The 25,085-nt window shown below is 49.5% G+C and overlaps 1 protein-coding gene across 3 annotated transcripts in view; it reads left to right on the top strand.

Annotated features, from left to right (window-relative positions):
• LOC135236089 (roundabout homolog 2-like) overlaps nt 1-25,085 on the top strand; it is a 124,952-nt gene that overhangs the window by 74,716 nt on the left and 25,151 nt on the right. For 2 of the 3 annotated variants that reach the window (XM_064302269.1, XM_064302272.1), the window contains exons 3-7: nt 13,057-13,214; nt 13,674-13,794; nt 13,905-14,043; nt 17,088-17,215; nt 18,012-18,023. In XM_064302269.1, the coding sequence (XP_064158339.1) occupies nt 13,057-13,214; nt 13,674-13,794; nt 13,905-14,043; nt 17,088-17,215; nt 18,012-18,023 (558 nt within the window). The remainder of the gene's footprint in view (nt 1-13,056; nt 13,215-13,673; nt 13,795-13,904; nt 14,044-17,087; nt 17,216-18,011; nt 18,024-25,085) is intronic. The other variant, XM_064302270.1, reaches the window with a different exon arrangement.

The raw sequence follows: 25,085 nt of genomic DNA, 5'->3' as shown, positions 1-25,085 counted from the left end.
CCCCGCGCCTCGGCTGACGTAAGCGGGTCGGGCAGGTGGGCTCTGCCTCGCGCCAGCGCGCTGCGGGCACCGAGAGCCGTTTATAGCGCTTAAGAGATGGCAGCTTCCGATTGGACGAGACTCGCCCGGGACGCGGGAGAGGAGCTGGAGCCGGAGCTTCTCATTCGGCGGAACGCTGACGCAAGGCCCTGGCGCCGGTCCCGCCGTAGCGGCGGCGCGAGGGAGGACCGGAGTCCCGAAATAGCAGCGGGCGCACGAAGCGCCGCAGCGCCGGAGCGGCTAACGCTCGCGCTATCACCTGCGTGCGTCACTGCAGCCCAACTGCGATGGCAGTGAAACAGACGGAGCCCTCCGCCCTGGCTGTGCAGCATCTACCTGATTGGAAGAGGCTCCTGCGGGGAGAACGTTACACGGACGTGCCCTTTTTACAGCGCTATCAGTCCATATTTATGGAAATCGGGTGAAGTACTTCGCTCGAGCTTGCATCAGTAGAGCACTCTAATCTGTCCTTCTAAGGACGCAGGCATTTGCCAGCGTGCCACCCAACAAAACACCCTTCACTGTGGATGTCAAAATCTTTGAGCGTACTTAAAATCCTTGTGTGTGATGATTTTACGCCTGTGGCAATGGTTTCCTGTCATGTCCTGTTTGTCATAATGGCATCATGTCGTGTCGTTTCATGTTTATGGCACCGATGTTATGTTTGACATAATGTGATGATGTAATGTAATTATGTAATTTTATTTCTGTGGTTACTGAATCTGAATTGCTTAGCGCTCTGTAAAAGCTGAAGGCTTTAAATTTATGCACATTTTTTGTGTGTATGTATGTGTGTGTGCATGTGTGTGTGTGCGTGCGTGCGTGCGTGCGTGCGTGCGTGTGTGTGTGTGTGTGTGTGTGCGCATGTGTGTGTGTGCGTGCGTGTGTGTGTGTATGTATGTGTGTGTGTATGTGTGTGTGTGCGCATGTGTGTGTGTGCGTGCGTGCATGCGTGTGTGTGTGTGTGTGTGTATGTGTGTGTGCGTGCGTGCATGCGTGCGTGCGTGTGTGTGTGTGTGTGTCTGTGTCTGTGTGCACGCTAGGGAGGTTGGCAGGAAATGCATATCTGGTGGGATACAGGTACGACCTGATTCGTCTCATTTCATCAGACACTGAGACAGACCTGTTCTTCTTGCTGCCACGGCAACAGCAGGACAGAGCAGCAGTGAGACAGAGCAGCAGGGACACAGAGAAACAGGGAGACAGACAGACAGAGACAGAGATGCAGGGAGACAGGCAGGGAGACAGAGAGACAGAGAGACAGAGATACAGTGAGACAGAGAGACGGACAGTGAGATGGAGAGACAGGGAGACAGAGAGACAGAGAGGCAGAGAGACAGACAGTGAGACGGAGAGACAGGGAGACAGACAGTGAGACAGAGAGACAGAGACAGGGATACAGAGATACAGAGAGGCAGAGAAGCAGTGTGACTCAGAGACAGACAGACAGGGAGACAGAGAGACAGAGAGGCAGAGAGACAGACAGTGAGACGGAGAGACAGGGAGACAGACAGTGAGACAGAGAGACAGAGACAGGGATACAGAGATACAGAGAGGCAGAGAAGCAGTGTGACACAGAGACAGACAGACAGGGAGACAGAGAGACAGAGAGGCAGAGAAGCAGTGTGACACAGAGACAGGGAGACAGAGAGACAGAGAGGCAGAGAAGCAGTGTGACTCAGAGACAGACAGACAGACCTTCCCTTCCTCCTTAGCTCCTCGCTCATAGAGGCCACTGAAACAGCAGGGCTGGTCGTCCTAGCTGCCCGTTAGGTGTTTGCGTGAGAGTGAGATTGTGGTCCATTCAAAGCCGCATGACCACTATCAGTCTGGGGTTTAACACCAAGCGTGACAAACGCAGAATACAAATATGACTCATTTTTTAAGAAAAGAAAGAAAGAAGATGTCTGCACAAGATATCATGTCCATTTCTGGGCAGAGATAATTCAGAGGAGTCTAATGCAGGGCTTTGATACCTTTGGTTGCTTGCTCTTGGCAGATAAAATTATGCCATTCCAGCCCTCATTACCTCTGCTTTACCACTGTGAAGTGCACAGATAAGTCTCCAGGTTAACAGGAACTCAGGCCTGTCACACAGCAGTATTAACAGCATAACATTTGCATGATTTTATCATCTTTCGATGATAGGAATGTGTCCAGTTTCCTAAATTGCATTAGGGTCCTTGTAGTTTTGAATGTGGGTGTATCTGCTACAACGGCACATTAATACAGGTAGTATTTTACACATTTTGCCTTTTGGCAGTTGGACAGACCAAACAGGTATTTAAAATAAGATGTATGCTGTATACTTTATGCATGTACTAATTTTTATAGCTCTTAAAATTCCTTTACAGGGCTGAACACGCATTGAGAGGCTTGCAGTATATTCAGTGGTAATGATTTATAAAACATGGTAAAACTTAGCTGTTTAATTTAACACTGAGCAGATTGGACTTATCATAAATAACATTTAACCAGATGATAATGGCGCAGCCTGTAGGTCTCAACCCATACGAAGACCCTCCCCCCCGGTACTGCAGAGTGCTCGATTCTCTGTTATGAAGCTTTCTGTAATCCTAGCTCCATCTGTAACCCTCTGTGCATTTTCCCTGTGAATACGGTGAACAGGGCTTAAGCATAAATGCTGGTTTAATTATTATTTTAAGGCTAGTTGCTCATAGCTTCAGGGGAACGATATTTGGCGGTTGCCCTTTTTACGTTTGGCCACACAGATTCGTGACCGGGTACTGCACCTTAACCGTGCTGCATGTAAACCAGAGCCAGATTAGATTAATCCCCCTTGTTCCACAGACCTCGTCTCGGCTATCTTCAGCAGTGCTTAGCCACAGGCGGCAGATTACACCGCCTCTGTAACGGGCTTATTGTTGTTCCACTCGGGGCTGGAGTGAACAAAAGCAAGGGCACTGACCGCCCCCCGGCCCTGCCGTTAGTGCTGGGGGGAGGGGGGAGGCACAGGTTGCCCCCGCCCCTGTCCGCCCCCCTCTTCTTTGTTCCCCATCGATCTGTTTTGGACTGCCGCGGGGGCGCCCGACGTCTCCCCACAAATCGGCAAGCGAAGGTGCGGAGGCGCACCACACAGAAACGCACCCACCCCAACACCGCTGCTCTCCGTTTCCCTCCAAAACGCTCAGGGAACTCTCTACGCCACCTCCACTTACCAACCAGTTTTTTTTTAAACTTAAGGTATTGCACTCTCTGTCATCCGTGTCAACCATTTCCTACGGTGCTCACGGTTTTTTTAAAACACGGAAAGCAAAAGAAGATGCCGTTTTCTCACCCTGATATCATTGTGTTTCTATTTTAATGCTGGCCCATTGACGTCGTAGTAGTACTTGAAGAAGTGTAACCCAACACCTGACCACATGGAGCCCTTCAATTTGACCAGATGTGTCCTTGGAGTTGGGCTAAAAATCTTATGATTTATAGGTCAGATCCATGCACAACACACACACACACACACACACACACACACACACACTCACACACACTCACACACACACACACACACACACACACACACACACACACACACACACACACTCACACACACACACACACACACACACACACACACACACACACACACACACTCACACACACACACACACACACACACACACACACACGGGCATTGGACAGATGGAAGGACATTTCGCTTTATTGCTCCTCGCATATTGTGGGATTACTCTTTGGTGCGCGCTGGCGTTTGCAGGCAGCTGACTGCATGTGTATGCGGGCTGCGTTTTAATCTTCTGCGTCCCCGCTGGCGGGGTGCGTCCCGTTCGGCTCCTCCAACGAGGCTGTCGCAGCGGCGGGGGGAATGAGCGAGGCGGAGCGGTGGAGAAGAGGGGGAGGGAGAGAGAGTAAGAGCGAGAGAAACGGAGGAAGAGGGAAGAGGTTCCTGAGTGACTTGGAGCGTAGACGCCAGCCAGGCAGCTTGTTAGCGCTCGCCAGTGTCTTCCTGCAGGGAGCCGTCGGACCCGAATGTGATTCAGGAAGGTGGGTGTGGTCATGTGACTGTCTCCCTTCCGCAGAGGAGAGCTCCCAGTGGCAGGGAAGGCGCAGGGATTAAGCGAGGCCTGGCACTGACCAGGACTGCCCTAATGAGGATGTTTGGGTAATTGTTTCTGACAGGTCGTCGTGGGCGTGGCGTTCGGGGTAGGCGCGCGCTCCTGAATGGAGGAGTGGGAGGAGCCCGTGCCAGCGCGGTGGGCCCGTGCCAGGGCGGGCGCTATCTGCCCGCGCGGCGGCTTAGCGGTTTAGCATGTCAAAGCCTGGCTGTGGGAGGGAGCCGGTGCGTGGGGGGAATACTGACAGCCCGGCTCCCCACGTTTTTCCCTTTTGTTTAAACTCTGACACCGTGCTGCTTTTGAAGTACGAGAGCCTTTCGCGGGGGTGTGGGGGTGTGGGGGTGTGGGGGGGAGGTAGTGTGAAGCAGGTGCGCAACCAGGGAGTAGCTGGCGGGGCGGGGCTTCAAGCAGGGGGGCATATGGGGTTCAGACAACCCTCCCTTTAGCTTCTGGTTGCTGGGCCGGTTGCCAAGGAGCCCAGAGGCGGACACCCCCCCCCAACCTATCGCACAGGCGCACCCACCCGCGGCTCGTCAGGGGCGGTTAACGAGGCCAAACCCCGTCCCCCCGCACGTGAGCCTGGTCCCGTCAGGCAAGGGGAGTAATTTATTACTTTCAATCAGCCTCCCTGCCAAACGCCTGGCTCTTCCCTGCCGGGGGGGCGCGGGACGCCGCGCAGATGGGACGTTTACGAGCCGCGAAAGGCCTTGAGATGACGCACCTGGACGACGCGGGAGCCATCGCTCTCTCCGTCGCTAACGAGGCGCGCGGCGAGGACGCTCGCGGTCGTCACGGGCCTCCGCCGGACCGCGGTTACGCCGCGCGGTTCCGTTTCGTTTCACCGCCAAATCCGCGCGGGGAACCCGCAGCGGGTCAGGTGAAGGGGAGGGTAATGGCCTGTCTTCGGAAGCTGGAAAGCGCACGACTGTAATGTCCCGGATTGCCTGGAGCGATGGGCGACTCTCAGAGAGAAATTATTCATGCTCTACCCTCAGTTCTTCTTCTGCGTGTCATGTGACTGTCTGTATCAAGGGTTAACTTATACAACTGACACAGGTGCTTATACAAGTGCATCGTAATTACTTATGTGGCAATGTGATGAATATTCCTGAGTATTATTACGATTTTTTAAATAGAAACCGATAGCAACTGAACAGTTTGCCCGAGGGCAGCCTTAATGGTGCTGGGTCAGTACGTGCGGTCTGCCAGCCACACCCTCTGGGACATTATTTCTTCAGGCACTGTCATCATAATGTTTGAGCCAGATGCCCTCCATCCTCCAGACATTAAAGGCTGTCTGTGACTCCACAGTTAGTCTGTGGGCAGAAGAGGCATCCCCAGCTGTCCTGACTGGGCCCAGGTGAAGTCCAAATGAGACAGACAGGAGATATAATGAGCACCCAACAAAGACAAATGCAGGCACACGCACACACACACACACGCACACACACACACCCACACTCACACATGTACACACACACACAGACACGCATGCACATGCACACACACATACGCACACGCACACACACACACTCACACACTTACACTCACTCACATACACACACACACACACCCACGCACTCATACACACACAGACACGCACACACACCCACACACACACGCACACACACACACACACACAGACACACACAAACACACACACACACACGTACACAGAGGGGAGGAGTAAAGAGGCATTCATTCAGAGAGGTGGGCGGGGCTTGAGCCCCTGCGGCAGCAGCCGTTGGGCCGGGTGACCCTGTGCTGCCAGCCCAGCTCGGCTCTCATTATTCACACTGGGGCCTCTGATGCTGGAAGGTTCCGGAGACGATGAGACAATGATGATGGGGGGGATTTTAGAGCGGGACAGATGTCCACGCTCTGTGTTGCTCCAAGCATCTTTCCCACCTCCTCTTTGTTGAGAGGGGTCCTAATGTGGGGGCCCGTCCCCCACAACAGCTGTGCTTAGTAACACCTTGGCAGGCAGAACTGAACTGGGATCAGCGACTTTCTCTGTGCTCAGTAACGCCAGGGCAGGCTCGGCTGAACTGGGATCAGCTACTGTTCGTGAGCTCAACAGCTCCAGAGCAGACGCCACTGAATCAGGATCAGCTACCGTCCTTGAGCTCTGTTTCTTTGGGACAGCTATCGCTGGTCTGAGAACAGCTGTCCCTGTACACACCACTGCAGTTACACCACATCGTGTGGAGAGGATGGAGAAGATGCTACCCCAACTTCACACCTAGGGTCCGCACACCCAAAGGGCATGCTACCATTTCACACTTACCACTTATTAATGGTCAATCTAGAGCTTGAGGGTTACTCTGAATAATGGCAAGCTGTTGATTTTCTCTCTGTCATTGCTGACAGTGAGGTCACGTACAATGAAGAATTTAATTGGCTTCCATACAGATTTTGAAATCGCTGCTGTCAATCCGGATGGCGAGCCGTTCGCTCAATAAGACCGATGGTGTCGATCCCAGGTTTGATTGAACACAAACGCTGAATGTCCTGTTGAAGTGCGGTCGTTCTGTACGTGTCTGTCACGGTGAGGGTCAGGGGGAAGGCGCACTGGTCCATGCGAGGGGTCAGGGACAGGGAGGAATGTGGGGAACAGCCAGTGCTGGGAAACGCGACGCCTTGAGAACACGCTGCAGCAAGAAACAGCGGAGCGACAGACCGAAATAAAGCCCAGAGCAGAACCTCATTACTTCACGGTCACGTCCTTTTTCATTAAAAACGATACAACTCCCTAAATCCCACAAAAGCGCATTATTCGCAATTAAATCAACCATGGGTGTGTAGGAGAAGCTGTTAATCAAATACAATATGCCAGCCTCCCATACAGTGAGCACACGATTTCATATTTCTCTAATTATCAGCCTACGACAATCAGCAGAGAATTATGTTGGTGCTTCGTGCCGAGGCGAGCTCCCTCTCCAGTCTGAAGTGCTTAGAACTACTGACATGTGTTTTAAAAACGCTGTTCCTCCTCAGTGTTGAGTTACGATATGCAAGTCCACAGGACAAACACTGACATGGTCAATGCGTCCAGTAATGTGCCGTGCTCCGCGGCTCCATGGTCGTGCGAGGGGTTCTCAGCAGGCTGCCTGGCTGTGGACTGCCGGCCTGCAGGAGGCTCTGTGCCCGTGCGTGGGCACGTTGGCTGGCGTGTGGGAATGGCTGGAAGCGTTTCGCTACAGGAGGGCCCTTTTTTTTTTAACGGGGGCGGGGTGTGGTGGCGCGAAACGCGACGGGGGCGAAGCGTGTCCATGTGGCCGCCGGGGCGGGCCCGGGGGGGGGGTCCATCTGTCCTCCCCGCTAAACGCCCGGGCGACGGGGAGGAGGAGGCGGGATCGATCGGCAGCCGGCCCCTCTCAGCGCCTGCTCACGTTCCCCTCTGACCTGCGCGTCCGTCTGCCTGCGGATGGGCGTCTTTCCGTCCGTCCGGAGGGAGGCCGAGCTGCTTCAGGCCGAGCCGAGCCGAGCCGAGGAACTCGGGGAGAAGCTTTCTTGGAATACCCGCGAAGCCAGGCTGTAGCGCGCTAACCGAGCTCCCTGTGTTTCGGCTCTGAGAAATCTTAGGGCTGTGCCTGAGCTAAGGTTGCCAGATTTGTTACTTCTGAAAAGCAGGCATGCTCAGTCTGTGCTCGTCATTATGAGTGCTGTCTGTTACCATGTTACAAGAAACGCTGGTTGGGTGGCCAGTGCGTTTCAGTTTAACGTTAATATCGATGAGTGGCGTGTTAAAATGGAAAGGACGATCGGATGGTCCCGTAACATTATCATTCGTTCTTTAGGCGGGTGAAATAAGACGGAAAGCCTGAAGATGGCTGAAGGGATGAGATTACTGCGTTTGCGTTCGTTTTCGCGAGAGGAGCCCGGCTCGCACGCTCGCACGTTTTCCGCGAGCCCGTGACAGATTGCCTCACGCGGGAGGGCGAGGGGAGAGATGGGAAACAGACAGATTGACAGATGACTGCCGCGAATCCCAACAAGAGATCCGAAACATAAACCTTTCAGCGAGAACGCCGGCGCCATTTGTCATAGTCGGGGTGGGGAGATCTGAATATTTATGCGCGGGGCGGTGGAAATTACCGCCGTCGTCGGGGAGGGGGGGGAGAGGGACGGTCTGCGGGTTTTTAGCGCGACAGCGGCGGAAAGACGCCCATCCGTAATTAAATACCAGCCTCCGCCCTGCGCTGAATATTTATTTAGAATTAAAAGCGCAAATGATGCATTAGCCAGGGCCCGGGAGGGCGGGACTCCCCAGATCGAAAGACGGATGACCGCGGCGAGCGGGACGCCCGAAAAAAAAAAAAACGCGCATTAGAAGGCGTGTAACTTCATTTACGCGCTTAATACAAATTGGCCGACGGGTTTATTGGGTTTGGGAGCGCTCTGGTTTGTGAAGAATAGCGCGCGAGTCCCCGCTCATAACAGATCAAATTAATTCTGCGTCTGGCTGTTGATGTATGGCGCGGGCGTCTCGGAACTGAGCGGACGTAGCAAACCCTGCAGCGGGCTGATGTTCTGATTGGCTGAGGCCCACGGAGAGGGCTACATGCAGATGGATGTTTTTCGGGATTGTTTACTCTGTAAATGACCCCGTTGAAACTTTAATGATGATACGGGATGCGGAATTGATTTTTTTTTTCTTTTTCCGCCTTGGGGAGGAGAACGAGCCGGGGATTGTGGGATTTTCTTTTCGAATGCCCCTCGGAGCCGGCCAATGGGAGCGAAGCGGGCCTCCTAATTGAAGTGGACTGCTGGCCTTGTGAGGGGATTGCATATGCTTTGTGCTGGCCTGCGCTCACTATCCCCCAGGCGATGGCCAGGGGGGGGTTGGGAGGATGGGGATGGGGGGGGGAGGGGGGGGAGGGGGGCTTAATCTGCCAATCATCCCCGGGGCATTGTGGGTAACTGCCAAAGCCTAATCACTCTCCTCGCACCTCCATCCGTTTCCATTGGGAGGGGTGAACAGGAGGTGGGGGCGTGGCCCGCTGTGGCATGGGGAATGGTGGGACCCGGCAGTCTGAGGGTCTGCTTGCAGCATTCATGCCTGTGTGTGTGCTGTCGAGACTGCACTCCTCATTTATCCCTTCTCCTATAATCCTGTGGGGGAACTGGAGCTGGTCTAGCCCCTCTGCATTGGCGGGAGTTTGGACGTGGTGCAGTTAAAGGAGAGGGCCTGGGAGATTGTGTGTTTCTATAATTGGAGTCCAGGGACTGGACCCCCCCCCCACTGCCTCCACACACATACACACTCCCTCCACCACCGCACCACCCTACCCCCACCTTGGGGATTGGAATCCTCAGGCAGTAAACGATGTGGACGGAGGATTGGTCGGTGTCTGTAATGTACTGTAGCGGCGCAGGGCCTAATGGAAGATATTCAGGCTGTTCTGTCAGCGCGAAACTTCTCAATCTCTGCTCGATTGTAACAGGGGAGTTTAGTTTTGTTAGCGTTGAAGCTGTCGCTCACCGCGGCTCAGTCAGCCGTCCGGCAGGAGCGAGGCTCAAACCGGCTTCATCCGTTTCTTCTGTCAGGAATTATTGAGACGCAATAAATGGCTAAAAACCCTGCTTCACGATACGGCAGGCTGCTCCAGCAATTTGAGCACAGCCTTGTCCATTAAGCATAGTGTGTGAGTGTGTGTGTGTGTGCGTGTGTGTGCGTGTGTATGTGTGCATATGTGTGTGTGTTTGCGTGCGTGTGTGTGTGTGTGTGTGTACGTGTGTGTGTTGGGTGTGTGTGTGTGCATATGTGTGTGTGTGTGTACGTGTGTGTACATGTGTACGTGTGTCTTTATAGGAGCGACAGCAAAGCAGCAGGAGTGAGTCAACATCACACTGCTCTGACATTTTGAGAAATGTCATGAGATGAGGGTGGTGACAGGCATCCATTAAAAATGAGAGTGATCTCTGGCCAGCCGGGCTGTGGCCCCAGGACGCTGCCGCTCTCTGCCAGTGCTGCGTCTGCAGAGGGGCTCGCTGGCTGTCTTCCTCTTTATTAGACGAGCGTGACACATTAATCAGACCACCCCCCTACTGGGGTGACGAGCTGGTGGACATTAGCTCCTAATGTCCGTACAGCCTCCCAGCACGCACACACACCGGGAGATACACACACACACACACACACAGGGAGATACACACACACACACACACAGGGAGATACACACACACACACACACAGGGAGATACACACACACACACACACACACACACACACAGGGAGATACACACACACACACACACACACGGGAGATACACACACACACAAACACACACACAGGGAGATACCACACACACACACACAGGAGATACACACACACACGAAACACACACACACACACAGGGAGATACACACACACACACACACCACACACACAGGGAGTAACACCACACACACAAAGACACAACGCACACACACAAGGGAGATACACACACACACACACACACACACACACACAGGGAGATACACAAACACGCACACACACAGGGAGATACACACACGCACACACACAAGGAGATACACACACACGCACACACACAAAGAGATACACACCCCCACACACACAGGAGATACACACACACACACACACACAGGGAGATACACACACGCACACACACACACACACACACACACACACACACACAGGGAGTTGCACACACACACACACACACACACACAAGGAGATACACACACGCACACACACACACACACACACACACGCACACACATGGAGTTACACACACGCACACACACAGGGAGATACACACACGCACACACACACACAAGGAGATACACACACAAACACACGCACACAGACACACAGGGAGATACACACACGCACACACACAAGGAGATACACACACGCACACACACACACACACACACACAGACAAAAACACACACACAGATGCTGGCTCACTCTCTCTCCCTCTCTCTCCCTCTCTCTCTCTCTCTCTCTCTCTCTCTCTCTCTCTCCCTCTCTCTCTCTCTCTCTCTCTCCTCTCTCTCTCTCCCTCCCTCTCTCTCTCTCTGGGCTGTTGAAAAGAGCCGTGGGCGTGTGATGTGGTGTGGTTAAGTGTAGGTGTGGTGTAAGTGTGTCGACTATGATTGTGGGGGTGGGGGAGCTTTTATTTATGTATTGTTCTGTGTCTTGGGCAGGCGTTTGTAGGCGACATGTTTTATTAAAGGATGTCAACAGTCAAAGTCTTTCTCTCTCTCTCCTCATATTATGTCTTTTCCACATGGTCTCAGCCAAGATGGGTCATTCAGTCTCTTTACTGTTCTTAAAATGGCGGTGGCCCACAAGCCTAGTTCCATAACCATTATACTGCTCTGCTTCCCAGTAAGAATCTGACGAATCGCAATGAAGCAGAAAATTGGCGTTTGAGTGCTGTGTTAACAGGACCAAGAAGGTTTGTGGAGACATGGGGGGGGTGGTTTGGGGGGTATGTGAGAGGGGAGAGGACATTTGCGTCCGTTTAAGGCATTTGCGTCTTCTGAGACTCTGTGTGTGAGAGGCATGCACACTTACTGCGATCGTGTGTTTCGCTCAATTATTCATGGCCCTCGTGTTGGATTGGAAGGTGTTAAAAATGCATGGAGCCTCGCAGGTGAAATCACACAGACAGGCTAGTAAACTGAGGAAATGACTTAATTGACACCGTAGGGAGGAGTTGTGGGGGGGAGAGTGGGCAGGTGGGGGCTTAGAGGAGAAATTAAAAATTGAACAATGACAGACTTTTGAAAGGTTTTCTTTTCCTTGGGGCATTTTTTGGAAAACCAGAGATGTAAACAAATTGCAGATGAAGCACACAATCTTCTGCGTTTATTGCTGGAAGCGTATAAAGGTGGCTAAGGAAAGTTCATGTGGATAAAACTGAGTCACAGTGCTCGGGTGTCTCTTTAAACGGATGAAGCTGAACGTGTGTCTATTGGTCGGTTGCGTGTCTGTTTAAGTGGATGAAGCTGAACGTGTGTCTATTGGTCGGTTGCGTGTCTCTTTAAACGGATGAAGCTGAATGTGTCTATTGGTTGGTTGGGTGTCTGTTTAAGTGGATGAAGCTGAATGTGCCTATTGGTCGGTTGCGTGTCTCTTTAAACGGATGAAGCTGAATGTGTCTATTGGTTGGTTGGGTGTCTGTTTAAGTGGATGAAGCTGAATGTGCCTATTGGTCGGTTGCGTGTCTGTTTAAGTGGATGAAGCTGAACGTGTCTATTGGTCGGTTGCGTGTCTGTTTAAGTGGATGAAGCTGAATGTGTCTATTGGTCGGTTGCGTGTCTGTTTAAGTAGATGAAGCTGAATGTGTCTATTGGTCGGTTGCGTGTCTGTTTAAGTGGATGAAGCTGAACGTGTCTATTGGTCGGTTGCGTGTCTAAGTGGATGAAGCTGAATGTGTCTATTGGTTGGTTGCGTGTCTAAGTGGATGAAGCTGAATGTGTCTATTGGTCGGTTGCGTGTCTGTTTAAGTGGATGAAGCTGAACGTGTCTATTGGTCGGTTGCGTGTCTGTTTAAGTGGATGAAGCTGAACGTGTCTATTGGTCGGTTGCGTGTCTGTTTAAGTAGATGAAGCTGAACGTGTCTATTGGTCGGTTGCGTGTCTGTTTAAGTGGATGAAGCTGAATGTGTCTATTGGTCGGTTGCGTGTCTGTTTAAGTGGATGAAGCTGAATGTGTCTATTGGTCGGTTGCGTGTCTGTCTAAGTGGGTGAAGCTGAATGTGTCTATTGGTCGGTTGCGTGTCTGTTAAACGGATGAAGCTGAATGTGTCTATTGGTCGGTTGCGTGTCTGTTTAAGTGGATGAAGGTGAATGTGTCTATTGGTCGGTTGCGTGTCTGTCTAAGTGGATGAACCTGGAGCCTGGAAGCCCCTTAACGGCGGCCGCGCCCCCTCTCTCGCCCCTCTCCAGTTCTCCGGGACGATTTCCGGCAGGCCCCCAGCGACGTGGTGGTGGCGGCGGGGGAGCCGGCGGTCATGGAGTGCATCCCCCCGCGCGGTCACCCCGAGCCCACCATCTCCTGGAAGAGGAACAACGTGCGCGTCAACGACAAGGACGACAGAATTACCGTGAGCCGCCGCCCCCGCCCCCCCTCTGTTTACCGCAGCGGGGGCTCCCAGCAGTGTGACTCATCGTCCCGCGCCGGCTGATTTGTGTGAACGCCGTCACAATCTTCCCCCCTTCAGCCCCTTCAGTAGTTTCTCAGTCCTCAGCGTGGCTGTTTTTTTTAAATTTTTTTATTTTTTTTGTAGAACACATAAAAGGTTATGAGGGTTGTTAATCAGGCTTCGGACACTTAGCCCGATATGTCCGAGTTATATTTTTCGAGGTTCAAAAAACGGCACGGCAACAGACGATGGCGCGTTTCCCTCGGCCAATGCCGTCGCGGGGCGGGTAACGAGCCGGACCGCTTCGAGCGAGCCTCATTAAGGGTGTGAGACGGAGCTCTCCTTCGCCTCACAGGGGCTGCAGCAGAAACGGGCTCCGGAGTTCGGCTCTTACTTCCTGTCTTTGGCCTCCGTTTTCAGACGCGGGGCGGGAAGCTGATGATCTCCAACACCAGGAAGAGCGACGCGGGGATGTACGTGTGCGTGGGCACCAACATGGTGGGGGAGAGGGACAGCGACCCCGCCGAGCTGGTGGTGTTCGGTGAGCTCCTGAGCCGCGGGCCCGTGGGCCCTCGTGGGTCTGGGTGTCCTCCATTTTGACCGCGACCGTGTGACCGCGCCCCATCTGACGCTGCGCTCTCTCCCCCCCAGAGAGACCGATGTTCACACGGAGGCCGCTGAACCAGGTGGTGCTGGTGGACGACACGGTGGACTTCCTGTGCGAGGCGCACGGAGACCCCGCCCCCACCGTGCGCTGGCGCAGGGAGGAGGGGGAGCTGCCCAGGGGGAGGTGAGGCCGACTGACTGAGTGACTGACTGATTAATTAACTGATGTGAGTGACTGGCTGCCATGGCTGACTGACTGACTCACTGGCGCTTTGAGGCACAGTGTAGTGTTGACTGACTGATCGCATTGTTTTCTCTCTTCCAGAAAAAAATGTATCTCAGTGACAGTGTTTTTATTGTATGTGCTTTCATATCCACTACAACTGAAAGCTGTTTTTATAAAGGATTTAACCCCTTATGTATAACCCCCTTTTTAACATAAACCTCAAAATGACATACCCAAAATAAGTGGTTACTGTTCTCGAACCCTTTTGATTCCAGGCATAATCCTGGTCTCTTCTGAAAGGTAACCCTTTGGGTGTTTCTTTTTCCAAAAGAAATACTCTAAATATTACTAAAAAAAAGTAACAGAAGCTCAAACACAGTGGAAGTGGATTTTTTTTTTCTCAACTAAAAGATATTTTTTAGAATGGATGCAGATGCTTGAGGTTGAGTCTGGTGGTCTTAGAAACACAATGCAGACACAGCCACAATGCTGGACACATTCTGGTTCAAATTTGTTGACAATACCACCAAAATAATTCTGCATTGTTTTTTACTGAGCTATGTCTGGGCAGGTTTCCAAAAAAGCCAGTTGGGGACTTCAAAAGGACACTTGGTAACCAAATGATATTATGGGTTATTTGAGGTGTAAAATCCCATAGTATATGCTGTTACGCTGCCCCTCCCACTCCCTCTGCTCCCCCCACCCCACCCCCCCACCCTCTCCTTGCTCTTGCCTTGAAACCTCAGGCAGCAGCAGGTCTGAAAGATTGTGGAAAATAAATGCATTAGCTATCTAGTCTACTAATCCATTGGCTGGGGTCCATTGATTGAAGTTTACGTCAAATACCTGACTAAAAATAATAAAAATTTGCGAATGTATTTAGATGCTCATCGATATAAAATGGGATTAAGTCCTTTATTGAACGTGCCCTCTGCTGAGGAGTCAAAGCTGTTCTCACTGTCGTCCTCTGAAGAGTGACTTCTTCCAAGACCTCTAAACGCTGAGTCTTCTGTTTAGACTTAGCCATTGCAAAATATGTTTTGTTGTAAAACAATCTTTATTGGCATAAAGTTTCAAGAACGCTGAGACTTATTTGTAATGTTTTCAGCATGCACTCAAAAAAATATATGGTTTGTTTATACAGGAGAAACAATGTGTGTCCATTTATGCAAGCCTAACGACTGATACATCTTTAGAAACGCAATTTTAGCAGAGGTTATACTGTACATGTTGAGTCATTGTATGTCCCATTGTCTATATTGAGGGTCTACTTGGCCAGTACTGGTCAGAGAAGCTTATAGTTCAGCTCATTTTGTTCCAAAGAATCAAACACGAGATAACAACATTATTTTGTACCAATATTCAGCATTTATGCAATGGTGAAATGGACAACAATGATAATTCCTAGAGAGAATTTTTAAGTAAACAATGGACATTCTATTGAGGTTTCTCTGAGTTAGCACGTTTCTGGGACTAAACGTGAGTATGGATTTTGTTTGCTGGATTCTTGCCGTGACAAACATACTGATTTTATCGTGATCCATGTCGTCTGTGGTTTTCTAAAACACAAAGAGGATTCCCAAGCTTGTTTCGCCACCCCACATGTTACAAAATAAGGATCTGTTGTCACTAAAACACTGGCATTGTAAAATATTTTTTTTATTGATACAGAACCAGTGTATCGTGTTACCAGATTGATAAAAATCTCACCCTAAATAAACAGAATGAATGCAAATGTACCCACTTGGGCTGGTGTGACTTAAGGGGTTAAGTTTATTTAAAAAATTTTCTGATGAGTCAGTTTAATATTTATTAAATTTCTACAAAGGACGTACAATGGCACAGCCGGGGAGATATAATTTGTTGGCGTGTTGCCGCAGTGACAGTAAAACTTGTTGTTTTATGCTGTGATGCGCAATTGGGATTTATGAGCAGATAATATAACTGGATTTCAGTACAGCGCCGTGAGAATATTTCACACTTGCACATCATTTTTGCTGAATTTATTATCAGCCTAGGTTTTAATCTGCTCGGTCTGAATGTAGACCCAAGCTATCAGTCAGAATAATTTGTTCATTAACGAGTCAATAACGAGTCGATAAATGACTCTAAGGCGCAGATTCAGTCAGCATTTATTCTTTACTTGGGCTCATAATGAAACGAAACAGCTTGATGAGTTTGGCAAACCATCGAAATGAACGCAACACTTGTATTTATTTGTAAGTCAAAGGGCAAATGTTGATTGAATTCAGAATTAAGTCTCAGCCCATATGGTGTAGCTTATCCCCTGGCCTGAAATTAAACTTGCATTCAATCTCCCTAAAGAAACACAAGCCTTTACTGTTCTAATGGGCCCAGGGATCTTTATGGGCTTTCTGTAGTCAGTAAAAAAATGTTTTAGAATGGGTTCATGTGAACACAGTCAGGAAATGGGGGTGGAAGGGGGGTAAAATATGTGCCTTTTGTAACAATCCCTGGGTTCCATTTGTAACTCTAATAGTACCCAGACCAACATCAAGCTCATCCTCAATCACAGATCAGGACCTAGTCCCAGACAACACACCAAAACACCAAAATCCAAATGCAAACCTTGACCAGAACCCAGACACAGACCATAACACAAACCCAAATCCAAACTCTAACCTTGACCAGAACCCAGAACCCAGACACAGACCATAACACGAACCCAAATCCAAACTCTAACCTTGACCAGAACCCAGAACCCAGGCACAGACCATAACACCAAAATTCAAATCCAAATTCAAACCTTTACCAGAACCCAGACAGACACAGACCATAACATGAACCCAAATCCAAACTCTAACCTTGACCAGTACCTAGACCCAGAACCCAGACCCAGACCATATCACAAAGCCAAATCCATACTCTAACCTTGACCAGAACCCAGAACCCAGACCCAGACCATAAGAGGAACAGAACCCAAACTCAAGCCCAGACTCTGCTGACTGGACGCCCCTCTGCTCCTCTGTGCCTCCCCTCAGGTCAGAGATCCGGAGCGACAGCACCCTGCGCCTGTTCCAGGTGCGCGCCGAGGACGAGGGCACCTACACCTGCGTGTCGGAGAACAGCGTGGGCAAAGCGGAGGCCTCCGGAACCCTGCAGGTCCGCGGTAAGGCCCCGCCTCCGCTACAACAAACGCAAGCGAACAGCTCGATCAGTCCACACGTTCAACAGCGGACCCCGCAACATATTATTTTTGCATTCACGTAATTCACTTTTTTTCAATTCTGATTATATGTTTCAAAAAAGAAATAGATTAAATAAATCCTTTTATTAATTTCGCATCTTCAGCCTTGCGGATTGCAGAACGTGTGGTCGTTGCAATTTGCGTATAGCAGTCAAACGCGACGGAAAATCACAAGTGCACAGCAGCTGCGCATTGTGCTGTGTTGTACTGCATGTGTGCAGCCCGATATTCACACCCCCCTCGCAGAAGCTTACGGTAAACCGCGGGGATTAGTCCCTCGGACAGCTGCTGGGGGAGATGATTTTAGTTTAACAAACTCGCGGCGCGGTTCCAGTAGTAATGCACGTCAGCGCTAGGACGGAGTGAGCTGAATGTGATCTGGCTGGCACGTATTCCCGCCCCAGGGATACAGCTGGAAAGGCTTCTGTTTGAATTTGTCGCCTTCAGAGTTTATTTGCCTTTTTATTTATTTATTTATTTATTTTTCCCCCCGTCTGAATTGAGGGGTAAATAAAAGCGCTCTTCCGTTTTGCCCGTCGTGTTTTTATTTGGTTTGTCGAGCTCCGTGCTAAATCCCCTAAGCTGAGGGGCACTTGTGATTGCACTGCTTGTTTTATTATTAATTTGATTTTGATTTTCTTTTTGGGCCAGCCCATCTCATACATATTCATTCCCCCCCCCCCCCCTTTCCATTCTCGCATTTTCTTTCCCATTATAGTCGGCCCATTCCGTAAGTAACCATTTCATCTCGTCTCTCTGCGCGGTGGTGGGGGATGGTTTGGTTTTTGGGAGAAGCCGGTCGGTCGGTGTGGAAAAGGCCTGCGTCTCTGGATTGTGGGTAATGAAGTGCTTACCGCATGCTGTGATTTATTGTCCGTGAGAGGCAGAGATCCATACGCTTTGAAAATGTGTCACAGCCTGTTATTTGGCTTGCAGTTCAACGGGCAGGCACATGATCCGAACGCAGTTCGGTCGGAGTGTGCGTTTGTTTGTTTGTTTGTTTCGTCATTTCGGTTCAGGAAGTGCTCATGGGCGAAAGAACGTAAACGCTTGGTAATGGAGAAGTGCGCCCCTCGACCTATCACCACAACAGGCGCTGACACCGCGGACCAATGGCATTCAAATTTATTCACCTTCTATTGGATTAAATGTGGTTGCGATGTTGTTGCCTGTCCTTGAGTGGCATACTGAATTACAATAGGCTCCGTATCTGCACCGGAGCAGGAGTGACCCTGGGTATTCACCGGTGACCCCAGACAACACCCCTGATAATTTTGAAAAGTGGCTGGGGTGCGAGGTGGGGGGGGATGTGTCAGTGGCTCACAGGTCTTATGCCCCAAACCGCCGCCAGCCTCCCCCCCCCCCACCTTGCAACCTACACCACACATGGAGAACAATTCACTTTGATTTTTTTTGCGTAGGCATTTCTGCAATACCAGAAAGTTAGACGAGTCTCAACCCAGTCAGGCAAAACTGACGAAAGCGTTAGGCGGCAAACAATAGCTCACTCATGCCGACTCTGTTGGCTGCAATAAAGAACTTTCATTTCAGCTTTTTTTTTCATTTTTCTCCATTCTGTTTATTGAAGCTGGAGGTCGTAAAAATATTACAGCGAAAAAGTGAGCAGTTAATCATCCAGGGCTCCCGCTGCATGTGTGTTCTTCAAAATATATGAGCTCGCCTTGAAACGGGTAAGTCTGTGGATTTGCAAGTGTTCCCAGTCGAGTGTTTGAAGATCCGTTTAGATCAACAGCTGGGAAATACACCCAACTGAGACACTGGGAGAAGCCGCTTCTGAGGAATGGATACGGTCACATATGGGTTTCAGGAGAAGCTACTATTGTGTAAAATCTTCTTGCAATTAAAATTTTGAGGGAGGGCGTATTATGTTGGAGGGAAGACACAGAAGTGTGGGAGGATACATTCAATTCTGAACTGAAGAGGAAATTCTTGTTATCTGCTCAGCGGCTTGCTGTATAATTGCCTGTTTTTTAAATTGTCCTCTTTGTTAGTGCGTCTAAATGCTGGAAGAATAGGTTTATGGTAAAACCCGGTAACATATATTATCTCAAGGCTTAGAGCAATGACTCTTGCTGGTGGAATATCTCAGAGCAAGTATTGATGGTCACTAAGCTCTTTTTCTATGTTTACTAATGTGCCACACACCACGATGCTAAAGATGCTAACCAATGTCCTTGCCATTTGGATAAAATTATCATTCCACCTGGAGTTAAAAACATCAGCAATCATATCACGTTCATTCACGTTCCGCGAAGTGTGTCATTGGCCACGTTCGTAGCGGGACATGGATTGACAGTCCCTCTCTGTAAATTTAAGTGGTGGGTGTCGAAGGGACGGGGAAATTAAAATTCAGATCAAGCTTCGTGTGCTTTTCAAATGCGCTTCACAGAATGTTTGTGCTTACACGACTCGCTCCTTACTTAATTTATTCCTCGACGCTCAAATTAATTGCACGTTGAGCGCTTGATGTCTCTGTGCACATATGTCCACCGCAGTACTCCACACGCTCCACATCTCTGGCTGTGACGGCTACCTGTTACTTCGGTCCTGTCAGCTTGAACTAGCGAACGCGTGAGAGGGTGCTGTCGATGGGCGTACAAGCAGGCTTGGAAAAGCGCTGTCATTCTTTCAAAGAGAACGTGTAGACATGAGCTGGGGGATTGGGGTTTCTGGTTGCTTTTTTGGGATTTTGGGATTTTTCTGTGGGATTTTTGCTTGTATTTTCTGTGTGAGTGCTGAGAGTCAGTTGAAGCGATAAGAGTTTGATGATTGAAGGGGTGAGGCAAATGTATCTGCTCTAATTGGCTTGCAACATAATCCATGTGTGTGTGTATGTGTGTACGAGGGAATGGGGCATGTTAGCCTAAAATGAAAACAAATGTAATCTGACCATCCATACCACTTTCACTGTCTGATTACTAGTATCCCAGCATGCCTCACTCACTCATCTGCCTAGAAACAGAGTGAGGCTTTAGGTTAAAGGAGATAAAACTCTTTAATCTTGAAGTAATTCGATTTTTGCATGCCTTACATTATTTAACTTATTTTCAAAGGTGGTTTTTGTGGAGTGATGTTGCAGACGACTTCTCAGAATTAAGTTCCCAAATCATCCAGTGGGTATCAAATATTATATCTCTTTCAGTTATGCTGTTTAAATGAGGATCGCCTCATTATCTCTTATGTCTCCAGACAGGAAATCCAAAGAATCAAAAAGAAACACATACTGTAAGCTAAATTAACATGCTTTAAAAATGTACTGTTTTGTACTGAGTCTATACTGCTTATACCTGTAAGTAGGGTGAGCCTAGCACTCTGTAGCGTAGACTGTGTGCCAGTACGGTCCGTTTGCTGTTTACAGTGACTGGCCGCATTGTTATTCAGTTCTGATTTTGTAGCTGAAGGTGGCTGTTAGGCCAGTACATGCCCTGCATACACAGTGGATGTTATGGGCAGTTTCTGCAACATTTCATTTCTTGCATCAGCACAGCAGGAACTGTGCTGAGATCAATAGGGGTACACCCTGGAGGCCTCTGTTGAGGATATCAGGAAGTGAGATCAACAGAGGTCCAGGTTGTTTTTAGCCTTTTTGCCGGCGGGTCAAAGTTTGGACCCAGGGGATGTGTCTCCATGGTGACCTCGTAAGCCTGGGACTAGGTCGACCATCTTGACCTTGGCGACATTCGTGACCCCCCTGCCAGTGTTTGCTCAACAATGATTTATTTGGATTTTTTTCATGAGTGAATAATATGAACTGGGTGATATGGCCATGGCCCTGCCACTCCTGGGGATCATGAGCTCCCCACATAGCTGCTCACTGACTCACATTCACTCATGTAGATCATGTTCCCCACATAACTAATTTACTGACTCACACTCACTCATGTAGATCATGTTCCCCATATAGCTAACTCACTGACTCACACTCACTCATGTAGATCATGTTCCCCATGTAGATGCTCACTGACTCACTCACTCGTGTAGATCATGTTCCCCATGTAGCTGGTCACTGACTAAAACTCACTCGTGTAGATCATGTTCCCCATGTAGCTGGTCACTGACTAAAACTCACTCATGTAGATCGTGTTCCCCACATAGCTAACTCACTGACTCTCACTCACTCATGTAGATCATGTTCCCCATGTAGATGCTCACTGACTCACTCACTCGTGTAGATCATGTTCCCCATGTAGCTGGTCACTGACTAAAACTCACTCGTGTAGATCATGTTCCCCATGTAGCTGGTCACTGACTAAAACTCACTCATGTAGATCATGTTCCCCACATAGCTGCTCACTGACTCACACTCACTCATGTAGATCATGTTCCCCACATAGCTGCTCACTGACTCACACTCACTCATGTAGATCATGTTCCCCACATAGCTTTTCCCCAACTGCTTTTCTCCACTCCTTTCAATGAGTATTTCTATCCTAAGGTTTTCACCATAAATTTTGTCCTGTGTTCATGCTTTTATAGTGATGAATTACTAAAAATGACTTTACTACCCTAATAGGCAATATTATTATTTTTTATTTGCAAGACCTATAAAAAATGACGTGTCATATCCCATTTGATTTATTTTTTATTTTAAAGTATTTTGAAGTGAGAAAATATTGTCATTTTTATAACCCAATAACCATTTAAATTAGACAGTGGAATCTAATAATGATCATTTTAATGAGACTGAACAGGAAACGGGGTTAAGCCTTGCATGTAAGCAGAAATAAATCAAAATGCATGTCCTGTTTGCATTCACTTGTACATTCCCTTTACAGCCTTGGCTATAAAGCTTGCACAGTATTGTAATAGGCACAGGTCAATAGATCTGCCACTTGTGTTAATAGATCTGCTCTTTGGTCATTGCTTTTAGTGAGGTGGCAATGTGAATACATTGTTCTGTAGTTATCACTGACCGAATGAGAAAAAAAAAACTTGGTGATGAAATTTTAAAAGGATGGGTGACAAATTGAGGAGTGTAAACCATGGGGACTCACATGTAATCTCCCTGCTGCTCTGCTTCAGAAGTGGTGCCAGATCATATGGACATACTTAATGCAAAAATTTTATAAATTTAATTTCAGGAGAGCATTTCAAGCATTCTGTGGGCATAACTGCACATTATACAGCATTATTTCCTGTGTATTCAATTTAAAAATAATAGAATCAGCTAAGCCCTCGTATATTTTGCTTACCCGCTGTAGATTATCCTTAATGTGCCAGTAGTGTCTGTGTGAGGCAGTGGACACCTGTCTGGATGTGTTCTTGCTTTAATTAAAAGCGAGAGTGAGAAGATATTCGACAGCAAGAACGGGGGGGGGAGGGGGGGCTAGAGGAGAGATAAATCAATTTGCCATTGCAGGTTAAAGGTGACATCATTACGCATTCACATTCCTACAAAAAAACAGGGTGATCAATAGTAATCAGGCCATTGCGAGGGAAAACGGGGGGTGTAATGGATTTTGGGGGTGCGAAGTGAGGGTTGAGGGTGGTTTCTATTGCTGATGCGGGCTCCTCTAAAAAATGGGGGCTGGAACCTTCTTTGTAGATCACAGGAGCAGCACTTAAACCTTAAATCCTGGTTATCCCTGCTCTGACGGGCGCAGCATTCGCGCCCGTTTGGCGGGACGGGGGTACCGGCGGTCCCGGGGGGGTTATTTTATACAAAGCCGCCAGGAGGGGAATTAAGCCGCCGAGATTAACATCTATCAGTCCACATCATTGATCGCAATCACCGGCAGGACAAAGGCCACTGAGCATCCACTGAGCCCAGGCTAATGAGGGCTCTTTAAAGAGCCCGGTTTCCATCCGGCTCCGCCCAATCAGGTCCAGACTTCGAGAGAATCCCGTCCAATCAGCCGACGGAGACCCTCAGGGACCGGGCCTTCCCAGCCAGCGGGTTTCTCGGCCCGCCTCTGCGAGCCGGGGTCGTTTTCCGCGGCTCGCTTCGCCGTCGCTCGTCCCCCGTGCGGTGCGGTGCGGTGCGGTAGCCGGGCGGGACTCTCAGATCCGCCGCACGCCGTAGCCAGGGCGCAAAGCGGCGAAGCAGATGGCGGCGGCGGCGGAGGCGAGCGAGCGCGTCGGGGCTTTTTGAGGTGATTAATTGGCGCGCGGGGCGGATGAAAGGCCACCTGTGGAGCGCTCTCAGAGCACGCCGAGCGGCGCTCTCTCTGCCATGTGCGGGAGCCACGCCCCGCTCCTTCAGTCTCGGGCTTTAAAGTCGCTGCGAAATCGCATTTCGCTTCTCGTTTTTTTAATGTCAATTCTAAAAGTGCACGTTCCAAAAAAAGAATAAAACTTGAATGCTTGTGTATTTTCACTCAAAAAGCTTTCATCCTCCACTTCCTGGAAACCCATTTTAATTAGGATTTTACGTCATCGGGCAGCGGCATGTCGATCAAATGACTGTCAATTTCCTCTTCCCCTCTAATCAATGTCCTTTCACGCAGTCGACGCGCATCCTTCCCTCTCCTCGTTTGACGTCAATCAAATTGACTCCCTGCCCTTCAAAAATTTCCCCCCGAAAGATTCGTTTTTGCTCGCGTGTTCGTCAGCTAGTGCCGCTGAACCTTCCCTTTCGCTGTGACTCGAAGTGCTCAGAAGCGATCGGCTCGCTACAGGACCCGAACGCAGGATCCAGCGAGGCCCACGACGGTATCCTGCATAAAATGTTACATAACGCCACATCGTCAAAGCAACGAGGACTGTACTACACAGGGGAGAGCGCATGAATATTTACTCAGCCCTCGGGCTGGAGGAGAGCCGGGGAGGAGAGCTGTGCAGGCCTCTGCGCGAGTCTGAATCGGGCCTTTCTGCCTGCTCAAACTAGCACGATGCAGCGCGGTGAGGGAACCTCCCAGCCTCCCAGAATGCCGGAGATGCTTTAGGGTTTTTTTTCTTAATCAAATCAATTCAAATCTATTTTATTTGTGTGGTGCTTTTTATAGAGAGCTGTCACAAAGACACTTTAGGAAGTACGGTAACAGAAGGAAAACTGGGCAAAAAACCAGACCTGAACCCCCAGAAAGCAAGCAGTGGGGAGACAAAAACACTGAAGCGTGGGTGAGGAAAAACTCCCTGATGGGAAGGAATCTCGAGAGGAACCCAGCCTTAGAGGAGAGCCCCTCTTCTGCTGGCTGGCCTGGTGTTAAAGTAGAGGCAGAATGGATGTAACAGAAATGGAAAAAGGGATCTATCACAGCAAATAGCCAAATGGGTCGAGCAGGTTACAGATGAGGTATTAAACTAGCAGTTAAAGTAGAAATGAAGAGATATGTAATATGCAGTTCAGAGGGGCGGGGTGATGCATTTTGGGCTCCAGGTTGTGTCAAGGCCAGGGCTTGAACCAGGGGAGGGACGGGGCTGGAGCGATCCACAAACTCAGGGTGAGGGACAGGACTGGAGGGGTAACGCCTGAACCTAAAATCTGAAATGGAAACGATGTACCAAAATAATTACAGGTGACCATTGTCCCTCAGGAATTTTTGAGATTGTGGCAACGCATCAGCATTTCTGGCACGAGCAATTTTGCACCCAAAGTGAATTCAGCAGCGGTCTTTGAAGGAAGCAGAGAGGCTGCAAATAGCGAATCACAAGCAGAGTGTGTATCCCCGGCCCTGACTGGTGACGCTGGACATCCAGCAGGAGCTGAGAATGAAAGGATGTCTACAGAAAGAACATTTTTCTGAGTTTGAAAGCATTAGCATTTCACAAAAACAAAAACATTCGCATTCATTTATGTGACGTCCCAAACGCCTGAAATGCTTTTCCAATT

This window comes from Anguilla rostrata, chromosome 12, assembly GCF_018555375.3.
Source record: "Anguilla rostrata isolate EN2019 chromosome 12, ASM1855537v3, whole genome shotgun sequence".
Lineage (NCBI taxonomy): Eukaryota > Metazoa > Chordata > Actinopteri > Anguilliformes > Anguillidae > Anguilla > Anguilla rostrata.
This window is presented reverse-complemented; position numbering and strand designations above follow the sequence as displayed.